This window comes from Pocillopora verrucosa, chromosome 9, assembly GCF_036669915.1.
Source record: "Pocillopora verrucosa isolate sample1 chromosome 9, ASM3666991v2, whole genome shotgun sequence".
NCBI classification, from domain to species: Eukaryota; Metazoa; Cnidaria; class Anthozoa; order Scleractinia; family Pocilloporidae; genus Pocillopora; species Pocillopora verrucosa.
In genome coordinates this window covers 2,527,177-2,547,845 of record NC_089320.1, presented here as the reverse complement: position 1 = coordinate 2,547,845, position 20,669 = coordinate 2,527,177, and the positions used below count along the sequence as shown (strand labels likewise).

Here is a 20,669-nt window from a genome sequence, read left to right as displayed (position 1 = left end):
CATGCCAACGCTGTTCAATAGTCACGCAGAATCTATCTTGACAATGGCGGCGATTTTAAAGTTTGAAATAAGTCTGAAATATTTGTTCATTATTCTTCATGCATAATGTTTCCGGAATAACGCAACTACGGAATGAGTTTTCCTGCACTCAAGGAGAGGACAACAAAAAGAACTTGAAAAAGAGAAGGAGCAATATTGAGAATTCCCAGCTGTTCAAGTGATTTCGAAGGCTTTTTCAATGATCATGACGATCCATCCATATTTTTCCGGGTACCTTTATTTCTTCACAGCCTTACAAGGCAGGTGCGCGACAGTCGGCAAAGAAGTTACAGCTCGTTAATTATTTACAATGTTTTTTCTCTCAATAGATCACGTTGGCAACGAGCACTCGTCAGATTAAATATTTTTGGATAAACCTTAAAATTATGCGCAAATCTTTATATTTTAGCTTATGGCTGTTTCGCACTCGATCTGTGTTTTGAGCTGAGAAAGTGTACATGAACCTAGGTCGCACGTATGGCTGAAGCTGAACGAGTTCTTATTGCAGCGAAAGACGGAGATCTTCAAACCTTACGGTCGCTCCGTCGATCAGCGCCTTTCGCGGCAGATGGATTTGGAGCGACTGCTCTCCATTACGCAGCAAGAACAGGAAGGATTGATTGCGTAAAATGGCTGGTAGAAACAACTGGAATTTCTCCCAAAGTCCGCGGAAGAAGCGGGGCGACTCCGTTTCATGACGCTGCGGCTCAGGGGGAGCTAGAGTGTGTGAAATATTTCCTTGCGACTGGCGAGGTTGATGCAGACACTCGAGATGGCTCTGGGCATACTGCACTCCATTTATCGGCGAGATTTGGAAGGTTTGACACTGTCAAGTGGTTGATCGAGAAAGGGAACGGTAATCCCAGGGTTAAGTCAAGGAATTATATGACTCCAGTGCATTTTGCTGCTTGTGGAGGGCATCTGACATGCCTAGAGCTGTTGGTTTTCAAAGCTGGTTACAGGTAGAATGTTCTTTGATTTGAGAGTTGAGTCTTATGCTAGATGGCTAGATTATGAATGAATCTTAGGGTCCGGTCAAGTGCACGCAACATTACAATGCAACATCTTGCAACATTGTGAAGGAGCTGGCCAAACACACACAACATCTTAAGTTTCAAAATGTTGCGAAAAAACTTTGAACATTTTGAAACTTGATCCAACACCATCCAACATCTTGCAGCATGGTACCACATGGTATGCAAGCAACTATGTTGCAAGATGTTCCTTTACATGTTGCATGCATTTGGTGGTGCCTTTATAGTGAATGAAGGCCAAAATAAATAAACAAATAAAAAATATAAAATAAAAATCTCAGTTCCCCCAGAGGATTTGGACCTCAAACCTTGCATTTGGATTTGTTCCGTCCTGAGCCACGGTGAACAAGTTATTAGGTTACTAGTGTATGTTAAGGGTTCATATCTGACAAAATCATTTCTCTCAGTTAGAATGTGCACCATGATTGGTCAATTAAGTAAATGACATTTCACTATACGGCAGGCTAAATTAGAAGTTGTTAGTGAAAGGGTTCTGGTATATTGCATTGAGTTTTCCCATGATCAGTAATTCTCATTATTAAGTATTTTCTATGTAGAAAGAGGCAGAGCAGTAAAGGAAGAAGAATAAGTAGTAAAAGATCTCAAAATCGTCCTCATTAGTAATGCACTCAGTTTATTTTGTTCTCCATTCTGGCCCCAAGATAGAGGACCCTATCACCATGCTTCTCAAAGTCCTGACTCAAGTCTAGAAGTGTACAAACACTTTCCCATTCTGGATATTCATGAAACTTCTGTTAGCAGTGTTATATGGCCTAACTCAACATTGAGTTAGTAGTAATTTAGTTGATGGAGCATAAAACTGCAAAATCAGAACATCAGCCCTCACAGAAGACTCATATTTTTTCCATTTTGTCTCTCTTTAAATTCTTTCATTAATTCAAAAAGTTCTAATTTTATCAAATTTTTATTTCTTTATCACAATTATCAAAGAGGTTTCAATTCCCACAATTTTTTAAGATAGTTAAAAGTCTATTAAATTCACCACTTTTGCAAGATTTCCTCTAGAAAATGGACATAAGAGTTGTGATCAAACTTTAATATGATGTATTGGTAACTCTTTCAATCTTCAGTTGTGTTAATGATGTTGCCACAGATGGAACAACTCCCTTGTATCTTGCTTCTCAAGATGGTAATCTAGACTGTGTTAAGTACCTGCACAGTGTTGACGGCAAGTGTAATGCCAGAGCCTGGGATGGAATGCTGCCAATTCATGCTGCAGCCCAGAATGGACATCTAGACTGTATAGGATATCTGGTGAGAAAGAAAGAATGGTGTCCTAAAATAATCCTTATCCCTCCAAGCTGTGACCATTTTAGTTTGCATACAGTAGACAGTAGAAAATTAATTTTAATTGGTGACTGAATTTGCTGCAAATGGCCAATCTAATGACCTTTCTGCGGCAGTCATTTAGCAAGCTGTATTTGTTAATTGCCTGTTGTTTTTGGTCCTAAGTCAAAGTGAGAGACAGGTACATGAAATACTATTTTGAAAGGCCTTCAACCCCTATAAGCATCTAATTCTCCTTACAATATATCAAGTTGACAAGTAAGAATAAAGGAAATGATCACCAACTAATGCAGCTCTTGATTGTTAAACAAATTCTCCTTGTCAGCATCTTAGGAAATTTATGTAGAACATTATGGAGAATATGCATACTGATAATTTTAATGCCTTGCATGCTAACATCAGTATATCTTAAATTTCAAAATGGGATACCTAGAATTTACATAAATTATTGGATTTTAATGAGTAAATTTTGACTGTCCAAGGGACTGGCACCCCTCTTTTTTTTCATACCTATTGATTTGGATTTTACTATGAGGAAAATTGCAGCTACAAGTATGATCCTCAACAGATTTCAGTTTTTTTAACTTTCTGTTCTTCTGTATAGATGGAAAAAGGACAGTCCTCTGCAAATGAGAGGGATGGAGCTGGTGCCACACCTGCTCACTATGCTGCCTCACAAGGTACATATGACAAAATTGAAGATGTCTTTTTTCTTCTATAACTTTCCAGGAATTAGTAGACTTAAATTCAAGATTAATCCTTTCACTCCCAGGAGTGACCAAGGATGAATTTCTCCTCACAACATCCATACCATTTCAAGCAGGAAGGTGACGAGAAGTAGAAAAGTTGTCATCTAGGGGAATGTTGTTTGATTGACCAACAAATTCTTGGATCTAAAATTATAAGTGATGACTGACAAACAGTGTTGAGAAAAGCTATTTAGATCTTGGGATTAAAAGGGTCAAATCATGATACCAGTGAGACTGATAGCACTAGAACGAGGAGACATATTGCTTTGTCCAAATAAACCAGATGTTCAGGGATGTGTTAAACAGTTGCAAAATATTTCTGATAGTATGTGAGCATGCTCTCATTTATATCTCCATGGTGTAAGTGTTTCTTTGAATGTTTAACAAGGTTGAATCTTTGAGCACAGTGATGTGGAGAGAGTTCTGTGAAGGGTGTGGCTTTAGACATCTCAAAAGCTTCCTTCAAATTTTGTTGCTGACAAAGAAGTACCTTTGCCACAGCTCTTACAAAATAAGCATTTCAACAAGAATCATTGTAAGCCATGTATGGCAGCCTGTAGCCTTTCCCTACATTTAGGCAGTCCCCTGCCATCAGACTTGTGGGTATTTCTTTCTTGCCCTATATCAAAATTCTTGCAAGGCAAGATTGCTTGGTGTGAGTTGGTCCAGAGGTATTTGTGGGGCTAATTTTTTGATCAAAGTTGGAATTCCCCAAATCAAAAATTCCTAAAACCATCTGTGATAATGGGTATTGGTTGGTTGGTGAAATTAAAGTGAACTGTTTATAAAAAGAAGTTGAAGACCTTGGGGTACAATTACTGTTCATCTTTTTATTTAGATTTGGACAGGTGTAATGCATTGAAGTAAAAACAGTTGGAGCATACATGTACATGTGCATTTTGGCCTGCATTGATTGTTTTTATGCTGGTTTCATCTAGGTCATGTGACTGTGCTAAAGTGGCTGAATGCCAAAGGTGATGTTACTGCAACAGACCAAATGGGAGGTACTCCTCTTCATGATGCCGCAGAACAGGGACAATTTGAGGTGAGTAACCAGTGTTTTCAACACCATCTGGTGGAAATCTAACATTGATTTTTTGCTTTGAAGAGTAAAAACTTTGTTTTACAAATCTAGGCATTAAACATGTTACTCAGTACTTAACTTTGTCTATGTATGCCAGTATGTTCTATTATAAAGAAAAGTTGAGTCCTCTAGGTCTTCTGTAATATGTAATTTATCTTTAAATAACATAGATATCAACAATCCAAAACAAATCCAAAACTGAATCCCATTGGGTAGCAGTATGCTTTTTTTGTTTTATCATACAAGTTGAACTGATTTTATTGGTTTCAAATTGTTTTAATATAAAATAATTCTCTTGGCAGTGCATCAGATATCTTGTAGAAAATGTGGAGTTGAATGTGCAACAGAAAGACAAGGAGGGTATGACTGCATTGACCTTAGCAGAGAAAAATGGACACCGGAGATGTTTAGATTACCTCAAGATTGCAGCATCAAAGGTATTTTATGTAATGAATTTATTTGAAATCTTCATCACAACCGGGAGAAAAGATGACCTCATGTTTAGTGTGCTGGACTCAGGGTTTAAAGGTGTGGGTTTGAGACTTGGGCGGATCAATGTGTTGTGTTCTGGCTAAAACACTTTACTATCACAGTGTCTCTCTCCAACCAGGTCTATTAACTTCTAACTAACCAGGCTTTAGGGCTGTACTGGGGAATATTGACCCAAAGTTGTGGCAGTACGGACCCAGTGCAGTGAGGTCTGTACAAAAATGAACAAGGGCCAATTTCCCCAGTATGGCCAAAGGAGTGGAGTGGAGTGCCTCTCTCCTTCATGCTAAGGAAACCAGAATAAGCTTTGGCAGCATTGGTCATTTTGGCTTGAATACAGACTAAACTTTTATCTTACCTTCATTTGATATAATAACCCAGAAAATTGTTATTGCCCTCATAAATTGCAGATCTTAATGTTTCAATGTCCTGAGTTTCATACATTTTACTTCTGCAGCAATAATGCTCAATGTTATACATGTTAACTGGAGTGTTAGAGTGTTTCTTGCAGCAAAATTTCTTCTATTTTCTAAAGCAATCTGTGCTTCTGTGCTCACATTCAGCAGGTCAGATCTCTTTTCATCTGTCTCTAACATTTTTTTTTCTTCTGTCACTTTGCTTTGCCTTTTGGCACTTAGATAATTTCAAAAGCTTTTAAAACTTAAATTTAAACGCATTTTTGAACTTTCAACAGATGCCAACGTCTCAACAATAGCATGAAAGCAAACAACATTAGCTGTTAAAGCATGGCAACAAAGTTAAGTTTCTATAATGTTAGGCTTTGATCGTTGTCACAATGAGCATTTTCTATAAGACAATGTCAATTATTTTAAAATATATTTAATAAGTTCACATGGCAACCAGGTGGACAATCAGACACGGTTTGTTGCGACTCTGGTTTAAAGATTTAATGAATGTAACCGATAAGTTACAATTCATAGACCCAACATTTCGACACTCCTGCCTAGATGAAGGCACTAGACAGGAGTGTCGAAACGTTGGGTCTATGAATTGTAACTTCTCGGTTACATTTATTAAATCTTTAAACCTGAGTAGCCACAAACCATGTGCAATCATTTTGATTTGTGATAATAATTTGATTTACTGCACACAAGTAGTGCAAAAACTAAATTGCGGCAGATAATTTTTAAATATATGATTTGAAAGGCTTTTTTCTGTGGTCACTTATTGGAATTTCACTTGTAAGAACGTTTTCTAGATAGTGATTGGAACTCTTTAGTGCCTCTTAGCTCTTAGTTGTATATTTTTGATGGCAGTTTCGTTGTACGAAGAATAGAATTAAGAAAAATTACTAACTGATACAATTGTATTTTAAGAAGAAGGTAACTCTCTATTTATGCTTCACAATTATTATATTAAAACTACAGTTTTCAGTGATAAAAACTCAGTTAAAGCACGTAAGAAAATTATAAAGCATGCTTATTAAATTAATAGAATACAAAACTAAATAAGTACATTGGTAACTATTAAATGTGTCATTGGTAAATCGTGAAAACCACGTGAATAAACTTTAAAATCAATGTAGACCGATTTTTAATCAAGGGCTAGAAGTAACACAGATTGCTTTGGGTTCGTGTTACCTGGTTGTGTGACTCAGCGGCATGGTTCAGAAAACTTGTTATATCTTCTCAACCAATCATATGCGAAAATAGAATTAATCATGACTTGGTTACTCACGTTTTCCCGTCCTTTCGGCAGTTTGCTTGTTTTTACTTCAAAATATTGTTTACTTTTTATGACATTTTGGTTCGTTTCGATTTTCGTGCTCTGCCTACTTTCAACTGCTTTTGGTTTTAAGGCTTGCAGTCGAAAAGCGCTCTTACACAAAGTTTAACTGTACTGAGATTTATCAAGGATACAAGCAGGACTTGGCGTAATTTGACGCTCCTCTTTTTCAGAAGAAAGTTATACTTTTGAAGGTAATTTACTGAAAAAAGAATCCTCATAAACCAAATAAAAACAAGATTACTATCTCGGCCCCTCCCCCCCCCCCCCCCCCCCCACATATTAGTTTACGATTAAGAATCCTACTCTTCGTTACTTACTTCGTGACAAAGGAAAAAATCGACCGGTCAGTCTTTCAGGTTGGAATGTAAATTTGGCCGAATCACAGGATGGTGGCTTTTTCTCTTTTTTGCAGTGTTACACCTTCTATAAACCCAACGAACGGGTATCAAACACCTTGTAGTTGGTCTGCCTGTGGCTCACGAAGCCTGAAAAGTGCATAATCTTACCTTAAATACTGTTAAATCGAACAAATGCTGAACAGTGAACATCCATAACTTGAAGGAGCTTCAAATAAGTCTCGATTTACCTGGTCGTTTTGTTGAATGGCCCCGGCTACGCAATATCCTGTATTTCTACGGAAAAGAAGATCTTTGAGACACTGAACGAACATCCCCAATATGAAAGTAGTTTATTTGAAACAAAGAGAAGTTATTCTCTCAGATATATGTTTACATTTCAGCTTTCTTCACAAACTTTACCTGGGGCGAGACTGGCTTGAAGTAGTGCTTCTGATTGTTAGTTACTTTTGAACGTTAATCACTTATAACAGTGTGTTTTGCACCAAAGTTAGTGTGACTGACGCGAATTTTCTTTAATGGCTTATTCCACCATTCTTAATTTTACTCGTTGTTTGCCCCAATTGTGAACTGACATTTCTGTTGCCTGCAAGTGCTTAAATGTCCAATTTCCATACTTTCCATCGAAAAAGAGATTTCTAGAGAAAAAATAAGCAGTATCACACATACTTATGTGGGCAGGAATTTTTCAGTTCAGTTTTATGTCGCTGTTCTTGTCTGTAGATTAATTTTGTACTATGAAGTGTCTTCTAGAACACCTCTATTCAGCTTTGTGCCGACTGAAAAATGCCCCTGTTACCTTCAATGAAGGGGCTTCTCAACTTAGGCACTCTTTTTGTAGATCCGAGGGTGCCCCTTAAATTAAGGTTCTCCTGTTCTCAGATATATATTTGCCTTTTTTTTTTGCAGCAAGCCAAAGCACAAAAGAGACTGACGGATACCAAGGAACGTCAGGCGGTTACAGAGAACCTGAAGCCAGCGATGAAATATCCAGGGAAAAGTTTAGCATTTCCAACTAAGAGAGAGGCCAGTTTCAAAACTTCATTGGAACCTGGTTTTCATATGAGAGAAAGGCCCGAACGAGCTTCTTTACAACTAAGTATTAACGACAAGAAAAACAAACCTGCAGTTTTAAAAGAAATTATTATACCCCCATCTGTTAACACTAGAGATCTGAATGAGAGCACAAAGCCTTTCCCGCCGCGCACTCAAGCGACGGTTTCTAAAGTCCTTCCTTCGCCGTTTACAAAAAAGCCCGTGAGAGAAAAACAGCTCCTTCCTTCACCGCCTTTACTGGATATCCTTCCTCCTCCGCCAGAGTTTTCTGAAGTCACAGGTAAGCTACCATACTATAAGTAAACCAATAATAAAATTGGTTTTCTGCGTGGACGACACATTGGCCAATTGGTCATTGCGCTCGACTGCCGAACGAGATATCCGGGTTTTAAAGCTCCGGCCAAATAGCTAGTTTGTATCATTTATTTTGGCAAGATGCCCCACTCTCACAATGCGTGAAAGAAATTCGTGATAGAAAATGCGAGAGAAGGCTAAGAAAATGCATGGCGCTCACCTGCAATGGAATTGCATTCCACCTGGGGAATCTTGCAATATTCCTTGTTCGTCGATGTTATGAAAAGCGAGCGAGTTGATCGACGCGCATTGGGCTTCTTGGCTCGAGGGCAGACTTAACAGTTACCTGCTCTAAAGAGCAACATTTATTTTAACAGCATTTACTTATTCAATATTTTCTATAGCATCTATCTATTTTCACTTAGCGTAATAAAGTGTTCGACATCGGTTGATGCTGGAGAACAAAACATTGTTTATTTTGTTAGTACATCTCTGAGTTTCTTCCACCGTACTGATTTCTTTTGGAAATATTACTGTCCACTTGTTCTTTAGTAATAAGAGTATACACCAGTGTTGGAGTCGAACTTAAATATCTCGAACGAACGCCCTACAAACTTCACGTTATCCAACGGCTTTGGTTGAATTTACTGAAAATGTATCAATGCAGTTACTGAAGCCGTGCATGGACATCGTTGTTTTAACGATCACAATTTAGCAGTCTCAACGTACAATTTCTCCGAAATTTGCACCTTTTATCCTCAAGAATAGTTTTCGTCAGTATTCATCTTTCGGGGGAGGGGTTAACTGTTTTCATTGCATGCTTGCGTAGCAATATAAGTGCAGCTCAAACCTATTCTCTTTAGAGACAAAAAAGAATTATCCATACCCCTGGAAATAACAATGAATCACCGAAGGCGAAGTGAATATCGTCGAATAATTGTTTCAGTATGAAAGCTTTCATCATCAAGAAACTCAGGGGCAACCATTGTTTCTGTATTCTAATCACCTCGTGTAGGGTGCGATATGACGTAATTTTTGACAATTATTAGCGTGTGCATCTCTAAAATCATCTGTCATTAAGTAATCACACTAAAATGACTTCACGTGTTATCTTAAAAATACGAGAAAAGATGTTTTCGCTTTCAATTAGCTGAAATTAGTTACTCTAACGTCACAATCATTCTTTTATTTTTCTGCAAGGTGAGGAATCATTAAAGCCGAAAGAACAGGTCGATTTGAACGAAAATGAAGCCAACAGTGAAATTTCCCACCTAAGCGGACCCTTTGAATCTACATCTGTTGAGTTCAGTGCAAATGTTACAAATCAAGATGACTGCAGCGTTATCGTAAAGGTTGATTCTTTGTCGAACAAGGCCAGCACTTCGAGTCATGCAATCAGCGAGTCTGAAGATGAACGCACGAAGACGACTGTTAGAAACGGCATTAGTGGCCAACCAATAGGATACAAGAATCAGAACGAGACTAGCGAAGGTCGTCATGAAGGGAACGTCCAATCATTGCACGAGGAGCTAGTGAATGTGCTGCCGCTGTGGAAGCGACAGATCTTGATGAATCGGGTCATCAAAGAAAAGGCGCGAGAAAGAGTAGAGCGGGAAAAGGTTAGGGCGTAAGGAGTATTCGTTTGGTAAAGTCCCTTGTGATCTTCGTATTTAAAACAATGCATTTATGCAATCTCAGAACAAACTTTACATTCCAAAAATTGAAACTTGATTGAGTTGAACGAAGGATTGAAGTAATCAATCAAGTAAGATTCTGTCCAACAACTTTTGGGCCTAATTAATGGCAAAGTTTTCCTATGAAGTATTAATTAGGCCATTTCGGAACAAATCGTTGTCTTCTGTGCAATGATTATGTAAATAGAATTTTTCTTTTATCATGGACCTTGTTAAATAACCAAGCGTGCCACCAGTCTTCTATAGCTGCTTAGTGGTCGAGCATCCGAAGTACTAATCGGTTGGAAGGTTATAGGTTTGACTCCTATTTGGAGCGCTCAAAGTTCTTTCCCACTGAGTATGCCTGTCATTCACTGAATAACATCTTTCAAATTGTTGTCTTGTTCTGGAATTATAACATCACGATATTCTTAGGAAATTTTTGGCGTCATGCAAAACTCAGAACTCCGACTGAGGGAAACACCAAAAAAGACTAATTAGGACTGTCCGTGGCTAGGAGTGAAGAAGATTACAACGAACTGCAAAAGACGATTCCGAAAATTATAGGCTTAACATTACTGGTTTAACCTTATGTCGATAGTATGAGTTGTTTTTTATTTCAGAGAGAGATTGAGCAAAGAAAGTGGTCTTTTGTACCTTCATGGAAAATTCCTTTAATCAGCAAGAAGGAAGAAGAAAGGTTTGTGAGACATCTTTCTGTTGGGTGTTTTCGTATACTCTATTAAGTGTGTGAACGGGTTTAACTTCAAGAACTTTAAGAATATCGGGAACTGTTTCCTTTGATTCTGCTTCAGCTCACGCTGTGGTTGGCTTAAAAAAATCTCCCGCCCCTCCTTGTCAACCAATCAATTTCAAAACCAAATCTAACTGCAGCTTGGCCATCCGCGTTTTTGCGTGCTTAGAGTGATTACGTGGTCATGTTTCATTACTTCTCCATAGCCGTTAGTTTGACACTACTTTGGATTCTATTGTGACCTACTTAAAACTTTTCTGACCAGTAATGCGAGTGAGAAAATAGCCGATCATGTTTTCCAATTCTACATTTTTTAGGCTTAAGGAAGAGCAGCGTTGGGTTGGCATGCCAGAATGGAAGAAGAACTTACTCAGAAAAAGAGGATCCGGACAAATTTATCGTGACTATCACAAAATAAACGCTCCCTTAGGACGCAGGGTGTCATTCAAGTCACCAGATATCTCTGATGACGAAGAATTTGATGGTGGACCACGAACAAGAGGACTTCCTTCACCTGATTAAAGGATTTCATCGCAGGCATTTTTTGTTTTTAGTGTCATCATCATCATCAACATTATTATTTTTGTAATTATCATTGTTATTATTATTACTTTTATTATTATTATTATTATTTTGTTTTTTTGTTTTTTTGTTTTTTTTTTGTTAGTATTGTTATTATTATCATCACAAGCGTTGCCGAGGAGTACATCAAGAATTACAAAGAAAGATATTTAGCTGATGTTCAGAGCGGGATTCCAACCTGATTAAATCACCCGATTTAAGATCCAGCGCGCTCTTTACCCGACCATGCTGCCAGCAATGATCTCAAACCTGGATCACTTTTGGATACAACACCACTTATGTCCACCTTTGTGACATAATTATATATGTTTCGCTAGAAGTTTAGTCATGAGGACACTTTTTGATGTCTTTTGTGCAGAAAATAAATCTCATCGGTGGTCAATCCTGGACATGTTCTACAACATTTGAATGTTAAGTTTGCCCATCATTCGCTCAAAGATTTGTCATAATTTTTAAATTTCTTTTATTTGCAATTTGTGGTGATTTTCGCCGTCTTCAATAACTCTCCTGTCTCTCGTATGTTGGCCTCTTGTTTAATTAGTTTTATTTTACAGTTACAATGTATTTTCAGATGGTTCTTTCAGTAGAGAGCAAAACTTCATCAATGTACACTGGGCCCGGGCAAGGCTATTAAGAGATTTGTACGTAATCAAAAGTAACTTAAAATTATTCTGTCATTAACAGGAAGCCAGGAGTAATGTGATTAGTCTTCTTCATTCACACAGTTAAACTTGTCGCGGTATTTTGCAATCTCTGAATTCCCAGTTTCACGGACACCACAAGACGTATCTTGGTCGAGAAAGAATCTTATCGAGGGCAATGCATTGAGGAAGATCTTTAATGTATGATTCAATCCAACGAAGAACCGTTTTGCAAAAACACAGCGTTCCCGAAGCCTATCGAGAAGGATAGCGTGGTTTGTTGTGTCAAAAGCCGCAGATAAGTCTAACAACACTAGAGCAGCTTCGCATTTGTTGTCAATGGCCTGGGCCCAGTTGTATAAAGGGTGGATAACGTTATCCAACGGATAAATCGCTGTCCAGCGGATAAGTGATAGCAAAACGTATAGCGTTATCCACCAGATAGAGATTTATCCAATGGATAGCGCTATCCGATCTTCGAACAACCGGGGCCAGAGGTATATCATTACCAACTCGTAGAAGGGCAGTTTCAGTACTGTGATGCTTTCTGTATGCTGATTGCATTTTAGTAAATAAGCCATTGGTGGTGAATTATCCCTCAATCTGGAAAGCCACTGTTCTTTCTAATGCCCCAGAGAGAAACGATAGATTAGAGATGGATGAATATTTGGCAAAGACATCAGCATCAAGATTGTCCTTTTTTTATCACTGAGAGGGCAAATTAGTGACTTCTTAAAGAAAGAGAGGAAAATGCGCTGATCCAAAGACGCGTTCATGATATCAGTTAGAGTGGGCAACAGAACATCAATACAGTCCTTTAACAACCAAATATGTATTGGATCGAGAGCACAACTTTTACTTTTTGATGACTGAATGATACTCTTGAGACTATTAAGAGAGACGTGTTCAAACTGACTGAAAGAGGTAGAGCACGATACATGAGTCACACATTTAGGCCGAGAGGAAGGTTGTTGAGAGAGAGAACGTCTGATATCAATGATTTTAGATTCGAAGAAGTCGTCAAAACTCTCAACTAGGTGTTCAAGAGAGTCGTGTGTCGGTAGAGTTGGAGACGACTTTACGCTGAACGTACTATCAACGAGCTTGAAGACCTGCTTCATATTAGACGTATACAATATATGTCTAGACGTATTAGACGTACCATGTATAAAGTTTGTTATTGGGTTAACTAAGTCGCTTGTGTAAATTTCTGCTTACGTAAGAAAGTTTTAAAGACTCTGCGTAAACACGAAGAACTATTAAGCAAGACTGACTTTGATGCTGACACCGTAAGGGAAAGTACCACCACTGCATTAAAAAGGCACATAGTGATCGATTCTGAAAATTTAATCGGTTCCAATCGTCAGCACTGAACGAAAGGCCGGTTTCACCCACAGCCAATATTGGATATAGAGGACACTGCCTCCTGGTCCGGTACTGCCGTATGACTTAAGCGCGTCACTTAAAATTCCAGCTAGTGTTGCATCGAGGGAATCTTGTTCAGTTGTAACGTCCCTTGGGTTTTCTGTCTGCGACATAGTGTGTGCACCTTCATAGCATCCTAGGAAACTCCTACCTACAAGAACCTGGTAGGTCTCCTAAGTCAAGCTATGGTGGGATCAATCGCATTTTGGATCAGTTTTGACATATTTACTAACTTACCGTGATCAAAAGCTACAAATCAAACAGATCATTCTTACACGTAAGACGCTGAACAAGAAGAGAAATTGGGAGCGGTTAGCGTCTAATAACATCACAAATAACTGATCATGTGACCAAAGCAAGTCCTTTGATTGGTTCTCAGTTGAGCAATGTTACGTTTACTTCGTAGTCGATCGACTGCACCCTCGCATTGGAGTGAGAGTGAACACAATGAATCTGTTTGCATAAATAGGTTAAATTTCCTTTAAGGAAGCCTGGCGGAAATCTTTCCTTTCCAGTGATCTTGAACAAGCAGCTTTAGTAGCAGCCGTAATGTTCCCTTTTGCCTCTTTATGGTTCTTCAAACGCGTGAGGTCTGGTAAGGAGTGGTAGGTCTATCTCGATGACGTCATGTCGCATAGCAGTACCCAGGTTTGATCGAGCAAAACTTGTCTTCTGATTGGATGAGATATCGCTGTGTTACAGATAGGTTGACCGGACGGAACTTAGGCCAGGTTTTGTTGTGTTTCATTATTTGAGAATAATTTCTTGTCATCAATTTGGGGCTGGCACAACAATATGATGCCAAATGAGTCATGTCATCGTCTCTAAAACGGACTTTCCTTCGACAGCATTATGTCATTAATGGCCTCATTTTTTATAAAACAAATCTAAAAATTGCATATGGGAGAGCCCAGCGTTGTACTCAGCCCTTTTCCGCACCATTTCCGCCATATCCAAAGAAAAAAGAAAAACTTCAGGTTGGAAACGAGGCAGTAACTCTATGGCCATGCAGCCACCCCCTCTGATATCATATCCCGGAAACGACAAGTTGTTTCTCGGAAAAGATTATTGCTTCTACAACCCTGCTGGGTTCAATAAATCAGTCTGAAGTCAAACTATTTTTAGAGCGTTATTTACTAATTCTTCCTTATATTAACAGCGTACTTGACAATATGATGTCCAATATGGGAAAGTATTCGTTCACTATTGGACAGCTTCCCACAAAATGCAAGCGGAGAATGAAGCAGTGATACGCAAACAAACTTTATAAAACTCTTTCGTGTCATAGTGCGTTTCTAATCATCGTCCGCATGGGTGCACATTACTTTACAACAGAAGCCTTTACTCTAGACGTAAGTTGCCTTCTTCTATTCAGGGACTATGTGTCTTTCAGCCAAAAATGTTCATCTCAGAAGGTTATCTTGACTGTACGAAAATCAAACATCGAAACGATTGAAACAAACGCCGCAGTGAGCTTGAGACCAGTTTACCCTCGCAAATGGAAATGTGATGAATTTATTAACTAATAAGGAGGTGTAAAAGAAGCTGTTGTGCGCCGTTGGTGGTAAGTGGAGCACATGTTTCGTCTCGTGTTATGTTAAAAGTAAACTGCTTTGCCGAGTTTAGAAGTTTGGGCTCTCATTTGAAAGAAGTTTCAGCCCTTGCGTTAGGAGGAACAAGTAGCAAATCATAGGGACATTGTAGGCTGAAAAACACAATTAGATATATTTGCTACGAAGCTGGACGAAGACAAAGAGAAAACGGAAGTCAGTTAAGCACTTGCGGGCCGCTTGCCCGTTTGGAAGCTACTACGAACAGTGCTTTAGCTCTGTTTGAATTGCTTACCGTCCTATACCTAAATAAAAACTATTCATCAAAAGTAAATTTGTGGAGTTGAACTCTTCTACAGTCTGCATAAAATCATATGAAGTTTGTCATTGGGTTAACTAACTCGCGTTAATTAGTTCTAGGAGCTCCTTGTTTGGTCGGTGAAGAACTCTCAAGCACGGCTGACCTTGATACTGACGCCATAGGAGAAAGTACCACCACTGCATTGGAAGGGCTCACAGCGATCGATCCTGAAATTGTAATCTGTTCCAATCGGCAGCACTGAACTAAAGACCGGTTCGACCCACAGCCAATACTCGGTATAGCGTCTACTGTCTTCTGGTCCAGTAATTCCTTTCCAAACTGTGTCACCGTATTCCTGAAGCACGTCACTTGAAATTTCAGACAATGTTTCATCGAGGGAATCTTGTACAATTATAACTTCCCTTGATTTTTCTGTCTGCGGCATAGTGCGTTCACCGTCATAGCATCCTAGGAAACTCTTACCTACAAGAACCTGGTACTTCGCTTTCAGCCAGCTTTTGGTATCAGTCGTATTTTGGACCAGTTTTGACATATTTACTTAATAAAAAGCTACGATTGAAAAAGATTGTTCGAATACGTAGAACGCTGATCAAAGAGGAAATCGGGAGCGTGCTTAGCGTTTAAGAAAAAAATTTTTTATCTACTGATCATGTGACCTAATTCGAGTCCTATGATTGGTTTTCAACTGAGCCTTATTGTGTTCTATTCCTAGTCGACCACACCCTTGCAATTAAATGTGGGAATTCACAACAAATTGTTTGCATTAATTAGCTATAATTCCTCAAGGGAGCCTAAAGAAACTTTTCCCCTTCAGCACTCTTGAATGAGCGTGTGACCAGCTTATTGGCTGAGTGTTTTCTCTTGCCTCTTTGTCTGCGTGAGGTCTGGTAAGAGGTGCGAAGTCCCTCCCGATCACCTAATGTCGCATAATAGAACCCAGATTTGACCGAGCCAATAAAGTTTAGGTACGGATTAAATCGGGTTAGGGGAGGAGTAGGCGCACAGTTGCTTTGATACTGGCATCGATCCGATTATTTTCGCTGTGGATCCTCGGGAAAAAATGGCGCATTCTTCTGCTTGGGTGCAGCTTCCATTTGAAAGCGACGATTATTGGCAACTTTCCCAATATCAGCAGCCGATATGGCATGCAGCGTTCTTATATAATGAAGTTCTCATATAATTCAGTGTTATTATATAATGAACTTCTTTAGGTAAAATCTAGCCTGCGATGAGCGGTGAAGACGTGTGTTGGAAAATCTCCATGATGCTTCAAAGCACCCACAAAACCGCTTGTTACGCAGGCTAAATAAAATCATTATTTTTTTACATCCTTAGGATTAAAGCATTTGACAAAGTTGAACCAAGAAGACAGGTAAACGTAAATTTTAATATCTACAACGATCTTTAAATACAAAATTATAGCAAAGTCAGCAAAAAAATTATCAGCCACAATCCAGGTTCCTGATGAAGTTTTCCCTAGATGACGTCATTAATCTGCAGGTGAACACAGAATCTCTTTGCTGTCTCTTTGTATTCTGCTTGTCATACCAGTGGAACCAGATTGACAAGCATTTACCTGAGGGTCAAACAAAATCAAAACAGAACAAAGGAAAGTTAATTACCTTTATATTTGCATTAAAAACCGTAGCTACACTAATACCCCATTCACACCAAATCTTAAACCAGATTTAATGCTGTTTTGTTGAACAGAGTTTAAAATTTTAATTCAAATTCAGCACATTGAAAATGAAATTGAGTTGGTTACTTCTTGGATCCTATGGAAAATTCAGCTTTTCAATTTTCTGTTTGGGTTTCATTCCATTATTCACCAGGTTTCACTAAACATGCTTTGGTGCTCTGATTGGGGTACAAGACCTAGAGAACTATGAATACATAATTTATTTTTCTGAAATAAGGAAAAGTCTGATATAGATGAAAAGTTTGTCTTTAAAAGAAAGATTCATCTCAAAATTCTAGATTAATTTACCATGACAGGCATACAAAGAAGTAGGGAATAAGGAAGAATTGACACAATTGAAAACATCAGCAATCCTTAAAAACCATGCCTCTTGCTATCTTTCTGCTTTGCAATTGGATGTATCATCCTTTCTTCCTACTGAAGCTGGACCTGTATTTTTCAGATTTTTAAGGACAGTATCATATGAACCCTTTCACCATCAGATCTCGTAAGTAATTCTCCTTACTGTCTGCCATACAATTCTCATAATGTTAGTTTGGAGAATTTGGTATTGGATCAACTAACAATTGCCCAACTGATATTTCTCTTTATTCTTATCACTTGTCTTCTTGACATTGCATTGGTATTGTAAGGAGAAATTCTGTCTTGGTCACCCCTGGGATGTTAAAGGGTTCATTAACCATTCAACAACACTTAGTTAATTAATTAATTTTAAAAAACTGATCGAGAAATGGAAGGAATTTGTAATTCATGCACAGTACCTTCCTCATCCACCCATGGGAGGACCTGGATTGTAAGGAGCACCTGTTAAAAGAGAGTGACTCTTAAAAGAGAGCAATTCATTAAAAATTTAACCCTCTTATTCTTAAGATCACATTGGCAATTCTCCTTACTATCTGCCATACAATTCTTGTGATGTTAATTCAGAGAATTTGGTATTGGATCAACTAATAATCCCCTAATAATCTTTATTCTCATCACTTGTCTGCTTGACATTGTCATGATATTGTAAGGAAAATTCTGTCTCTGTCACTTGTGAGAGTAAAAGGCTTAAGCAAATAATTGAACAAAGGGATAAGAACATTTCCCAGTTCTAACAAGAGCATCGTGCTGGGAACTGGTTGATCACCAGACTACTCTGAATAAATGTTTAAATAGCTAGAATAACTCTAACATACATACATAGATGTACAATAGTATCTATTTGGCACAAAAATATGTGCGGATATTTGTTTGTGCACATTATCTCCTCGAAGATACAAACAGTTTTCTGAGAGTGAAGCTCTTGGAAAACTGTGAGCTTCCAGGAAAAGATAATGTCTAAGGACAAATACCCCATACATATTTTTGCGCAAAATAGAGACTATTGTGATCATTACCCTTCAAATATTTGTGTAAAAATGTTTGCAGTGTGGGATGTTTTCTTTGGAGTGTTCTCTGGTATGACTTAATGAACAAAAAAAGATTTCCCTTCCTCTGTAACAACCACAAACCCTCTCTCATCTTAAATTAAATTTGAAATGAAGACTTAATGTAGTGGACATAAGGTTTAAAAATTGGGGAATATCGCTTTGGTGATATTGGACTTGGTAATATTGGACTTGGCGTGTGACTTGCCTCAGTCAAACCTGGGTTCACCCCATTTAAGCTGGGGGATATTCTGTCACACACTGAATTTTGACTAGTTGCGCACAAGCAAATATATTTGATGGATCATTAACTTATTTCATTACCTCCACCTCCTCTACCAACTCTTCCAAATCTTCTACCAGGCGGTCTTGGAGGTCTAAAATGAGAATTTAAAATCTGATCACAACAACCACAATCTTGTATCTTGCATTTTTCCCAGGCCTGCTTGCCCCATCACCTGCACCCTTATAATGGAATTTTTCTATCATGTTTTTTTAATCAGAGATTTAATTTTGATTGTGAAAAAGGTTAAGGCAAAGTCTCTACTCAAGCAAAATGACCCAGCCAGCCAGAACTTATCTTGGTATCGATAGCATGAAGCAACTGGGGGTACCACTGCTCCCCCCTGGATGCTAGTCCATCACAAGGTTATGCCCCCCCCCCCTTCCTCCTACATTTCATCAGGTTTATCTGACAATTTGCCAGTACCCATTTATACTACGGTTGGAGAGAGGCACTCTAAAGGTAAACTTTTTTGTCAGAGGACACAACACTTTGACTTGGCCAGGTCTTGAACACAGAATTCTCGACTCAGAGTCCAGTGCACCAATCACTGGTCCATCCTTCTCCCATGAATGTGCAGAAGAGGCAGTTTTATTCTCCACAGTATTTTTATGTCAGTTAAGCCTTGGCAGTTTCAATAGCTCTCACCCATCATGATATTGTCTAAGGAAAGTTTATTGCCAAGTCTCGCTGGCACCAAAATTTTCATGAATCTTTGCCACTATCTTGTTGCTGTTAAGAGCTAGGTATTCTATTGATTTCCCTCTTTAGAGAATAATTTCCTATTAAAAGTCACCAGTCCCTATCTTGAAAGCAAAGTTCAGGGTGAAATTGGGTATTTTCCGGCTAAACTTGCATGAGACTTACTTAGCCATCACACACCTCTGGTCACACAAGCAAATAAGGACATTTAAAGAAACATTGTTAAAAACAAACAAACTCACCCTCCACCAGGTCTGTACTCTGAATTAGAATATGAGTTACCATGTTTTGTAAGTCCAGGCTGAAAACATAACACATTCAATTTCAACTATAAGCACTTTGTATTACAAGTGTGTTTCAATATTTTTGTCATTGGTCTCATCAACATGTTATGAAGGTAATATAGTACAATTTGGTCTAAAATTATATGCATGATTTCAAAATCAAACAAGTACACAGTAGCACTAAGCCAGTTTGTAAAACTAAGTGGAACTTAGACAGAAATATCAAATGACCAAAGAAAAGTTTTTGGAACAAAAGTAGTAAAATTTGCTTCTTTGTCTTTTTTCCCCTACAAATTGATTGGTTACTTTAATCAAGCCTTGGAATCTGACTGGTTGTTTTGTTGTAATGCTGCTCTCATTAGCTGAGAAAAATGAGATTTAGAGCAAAAAAATAGCATGATTTGTGAATAAATCACACTGCAGATAGTCAATCAGATTGCAAGGATACCAGTGGTTTCAAAATGTATGTTACGAGATTAAAAATCCACTACTATTGAAAGGAGCAGCTACATCTTTGAGAAGCTAGTGAATTGTAATGCACAATTGATTTCCATTATCACTTCCTGTTTCGCTATGTATCACTGACAGCTCCACACCACAGTGGACTAAAACATCAAGCGTAGCTAAAACATCAATCGCAAGTGCTCGTAGATTTAATTGTCTTCGATTTTTTAGGCATTAAATTCAAGTAAATTGTAGAAAAATCCCAATTATAGCATGATTTAATAAATTCAACTTATTCTTAACACGACATTTGTGATGCCTACGTAGACCAGATCATAAAATGGCGGTGGATGATGCTTTTAAGCGAAAAAAATACTCACCGAAAACATAGTGTGGAAGCTGTTTGCACATTGAAGACAAAAGGGAGGAAAGAAAAAAAACGTTAGAACCGCAGATCGCAGAAACGTTATGGTTTTACGTGTAATGTCCACAAAGGAAAATCATATCATCTGCTTACAATAAAATGACGAAGTTGATAATTCCCCAGAAGACGTCGGAGAATATGGATAATCTCCATATCGATCTTCTCTCTAAGACGTTACCTAGAAATCGGAGGACGAAAGAGTTACAATACATAAAATATAACAACCATTTTTGATTTCCAAAGTTCACTTACTTCCAGAAACGTACACCATTTTGGTGAATCAGTTTTTATTTTGATTGCGCAAGGCTTGGATCGAGCC

General features: G+C 38.3%; 2 protein-coding genes across 3 annotated transcripts; one reads left to right on the top strand and one right to left on the bottom strand.

Annotated features, from left to right (window-relative positions):
* Nucleotides 1-42: 42 nt before the first annotated feature.
* LOC131791416 (espin-like) lies at nucleotides 43-12,460 on the top strand. Of its 2 annotated transcripts, XM_059108757.2 has the most exons (10): nucleotides 43-303; nucleotides 449-1,001; nucleotides 2,165-2,348; nucleotides 2,986-3,061; nucleotides 4,069-4,175; nucleotides 4,517-4,651; nucleotides 7,718-8,144; nucleotides 9,359-9,777; nucleotides 10,455-10,531; nucleotides 10,903-12,460. In XM_059108757.2, exons 2-10 carry the CDS (start codon nucleotides 517-519, stop codon nucleotides 11,105-11,107), a joined length of 2,115 nt encoding a protein of 704 aa, XP_058964740.2. In that variant the 5' UTR covers nucleotides 43-303; nucleotides 449-516; the 3' UTR covers nucleotides 11,108-12,460. The 2 variants fall into 2 exon arrangements, with proteins under 2 accessions (XP_058964740.2, XP_058964739.2); XM_059108756.2 differs by having other exon boundaries at nucleotides 43-1,001.
* A 4,013-nt stretch (nucleotides 12,461-16,473) lies between these two features.
* LOC131791431 (selenoprotein K-like) lies at nucleotides 16,474-20,644 on the bottom strand. Its single transcript, XM_059108774.2, has 7 exons — nucleotides 20,603-20,644; nucleotides 20,444-20,528; nucleotides 20,307-20,325; nucleotides 19,441-19,499; nucleotides 18,538-18,590; nucleotides 17,566-17,608; nucleotides 16,474-16,681 (listed from the first exon to the last, which is right to left on the bottom strand). The coding sequence occupies exons 1-6, from the start codon at nucleotides 20,619-20,621 to the stop codon at nucleotides 17,571-17,573; spliced, it is 273 nt and encodes a 90-aa protein (XP_058964757.1). The 5' UTR covers nucleotides 20,622-20,644; the 3' UTR covers nucleotides 16,474-16,681; nucleotides 17,566-17,570.
* Nucleotides 20,645-20,669: the final 25 nt, after the last annotated feature.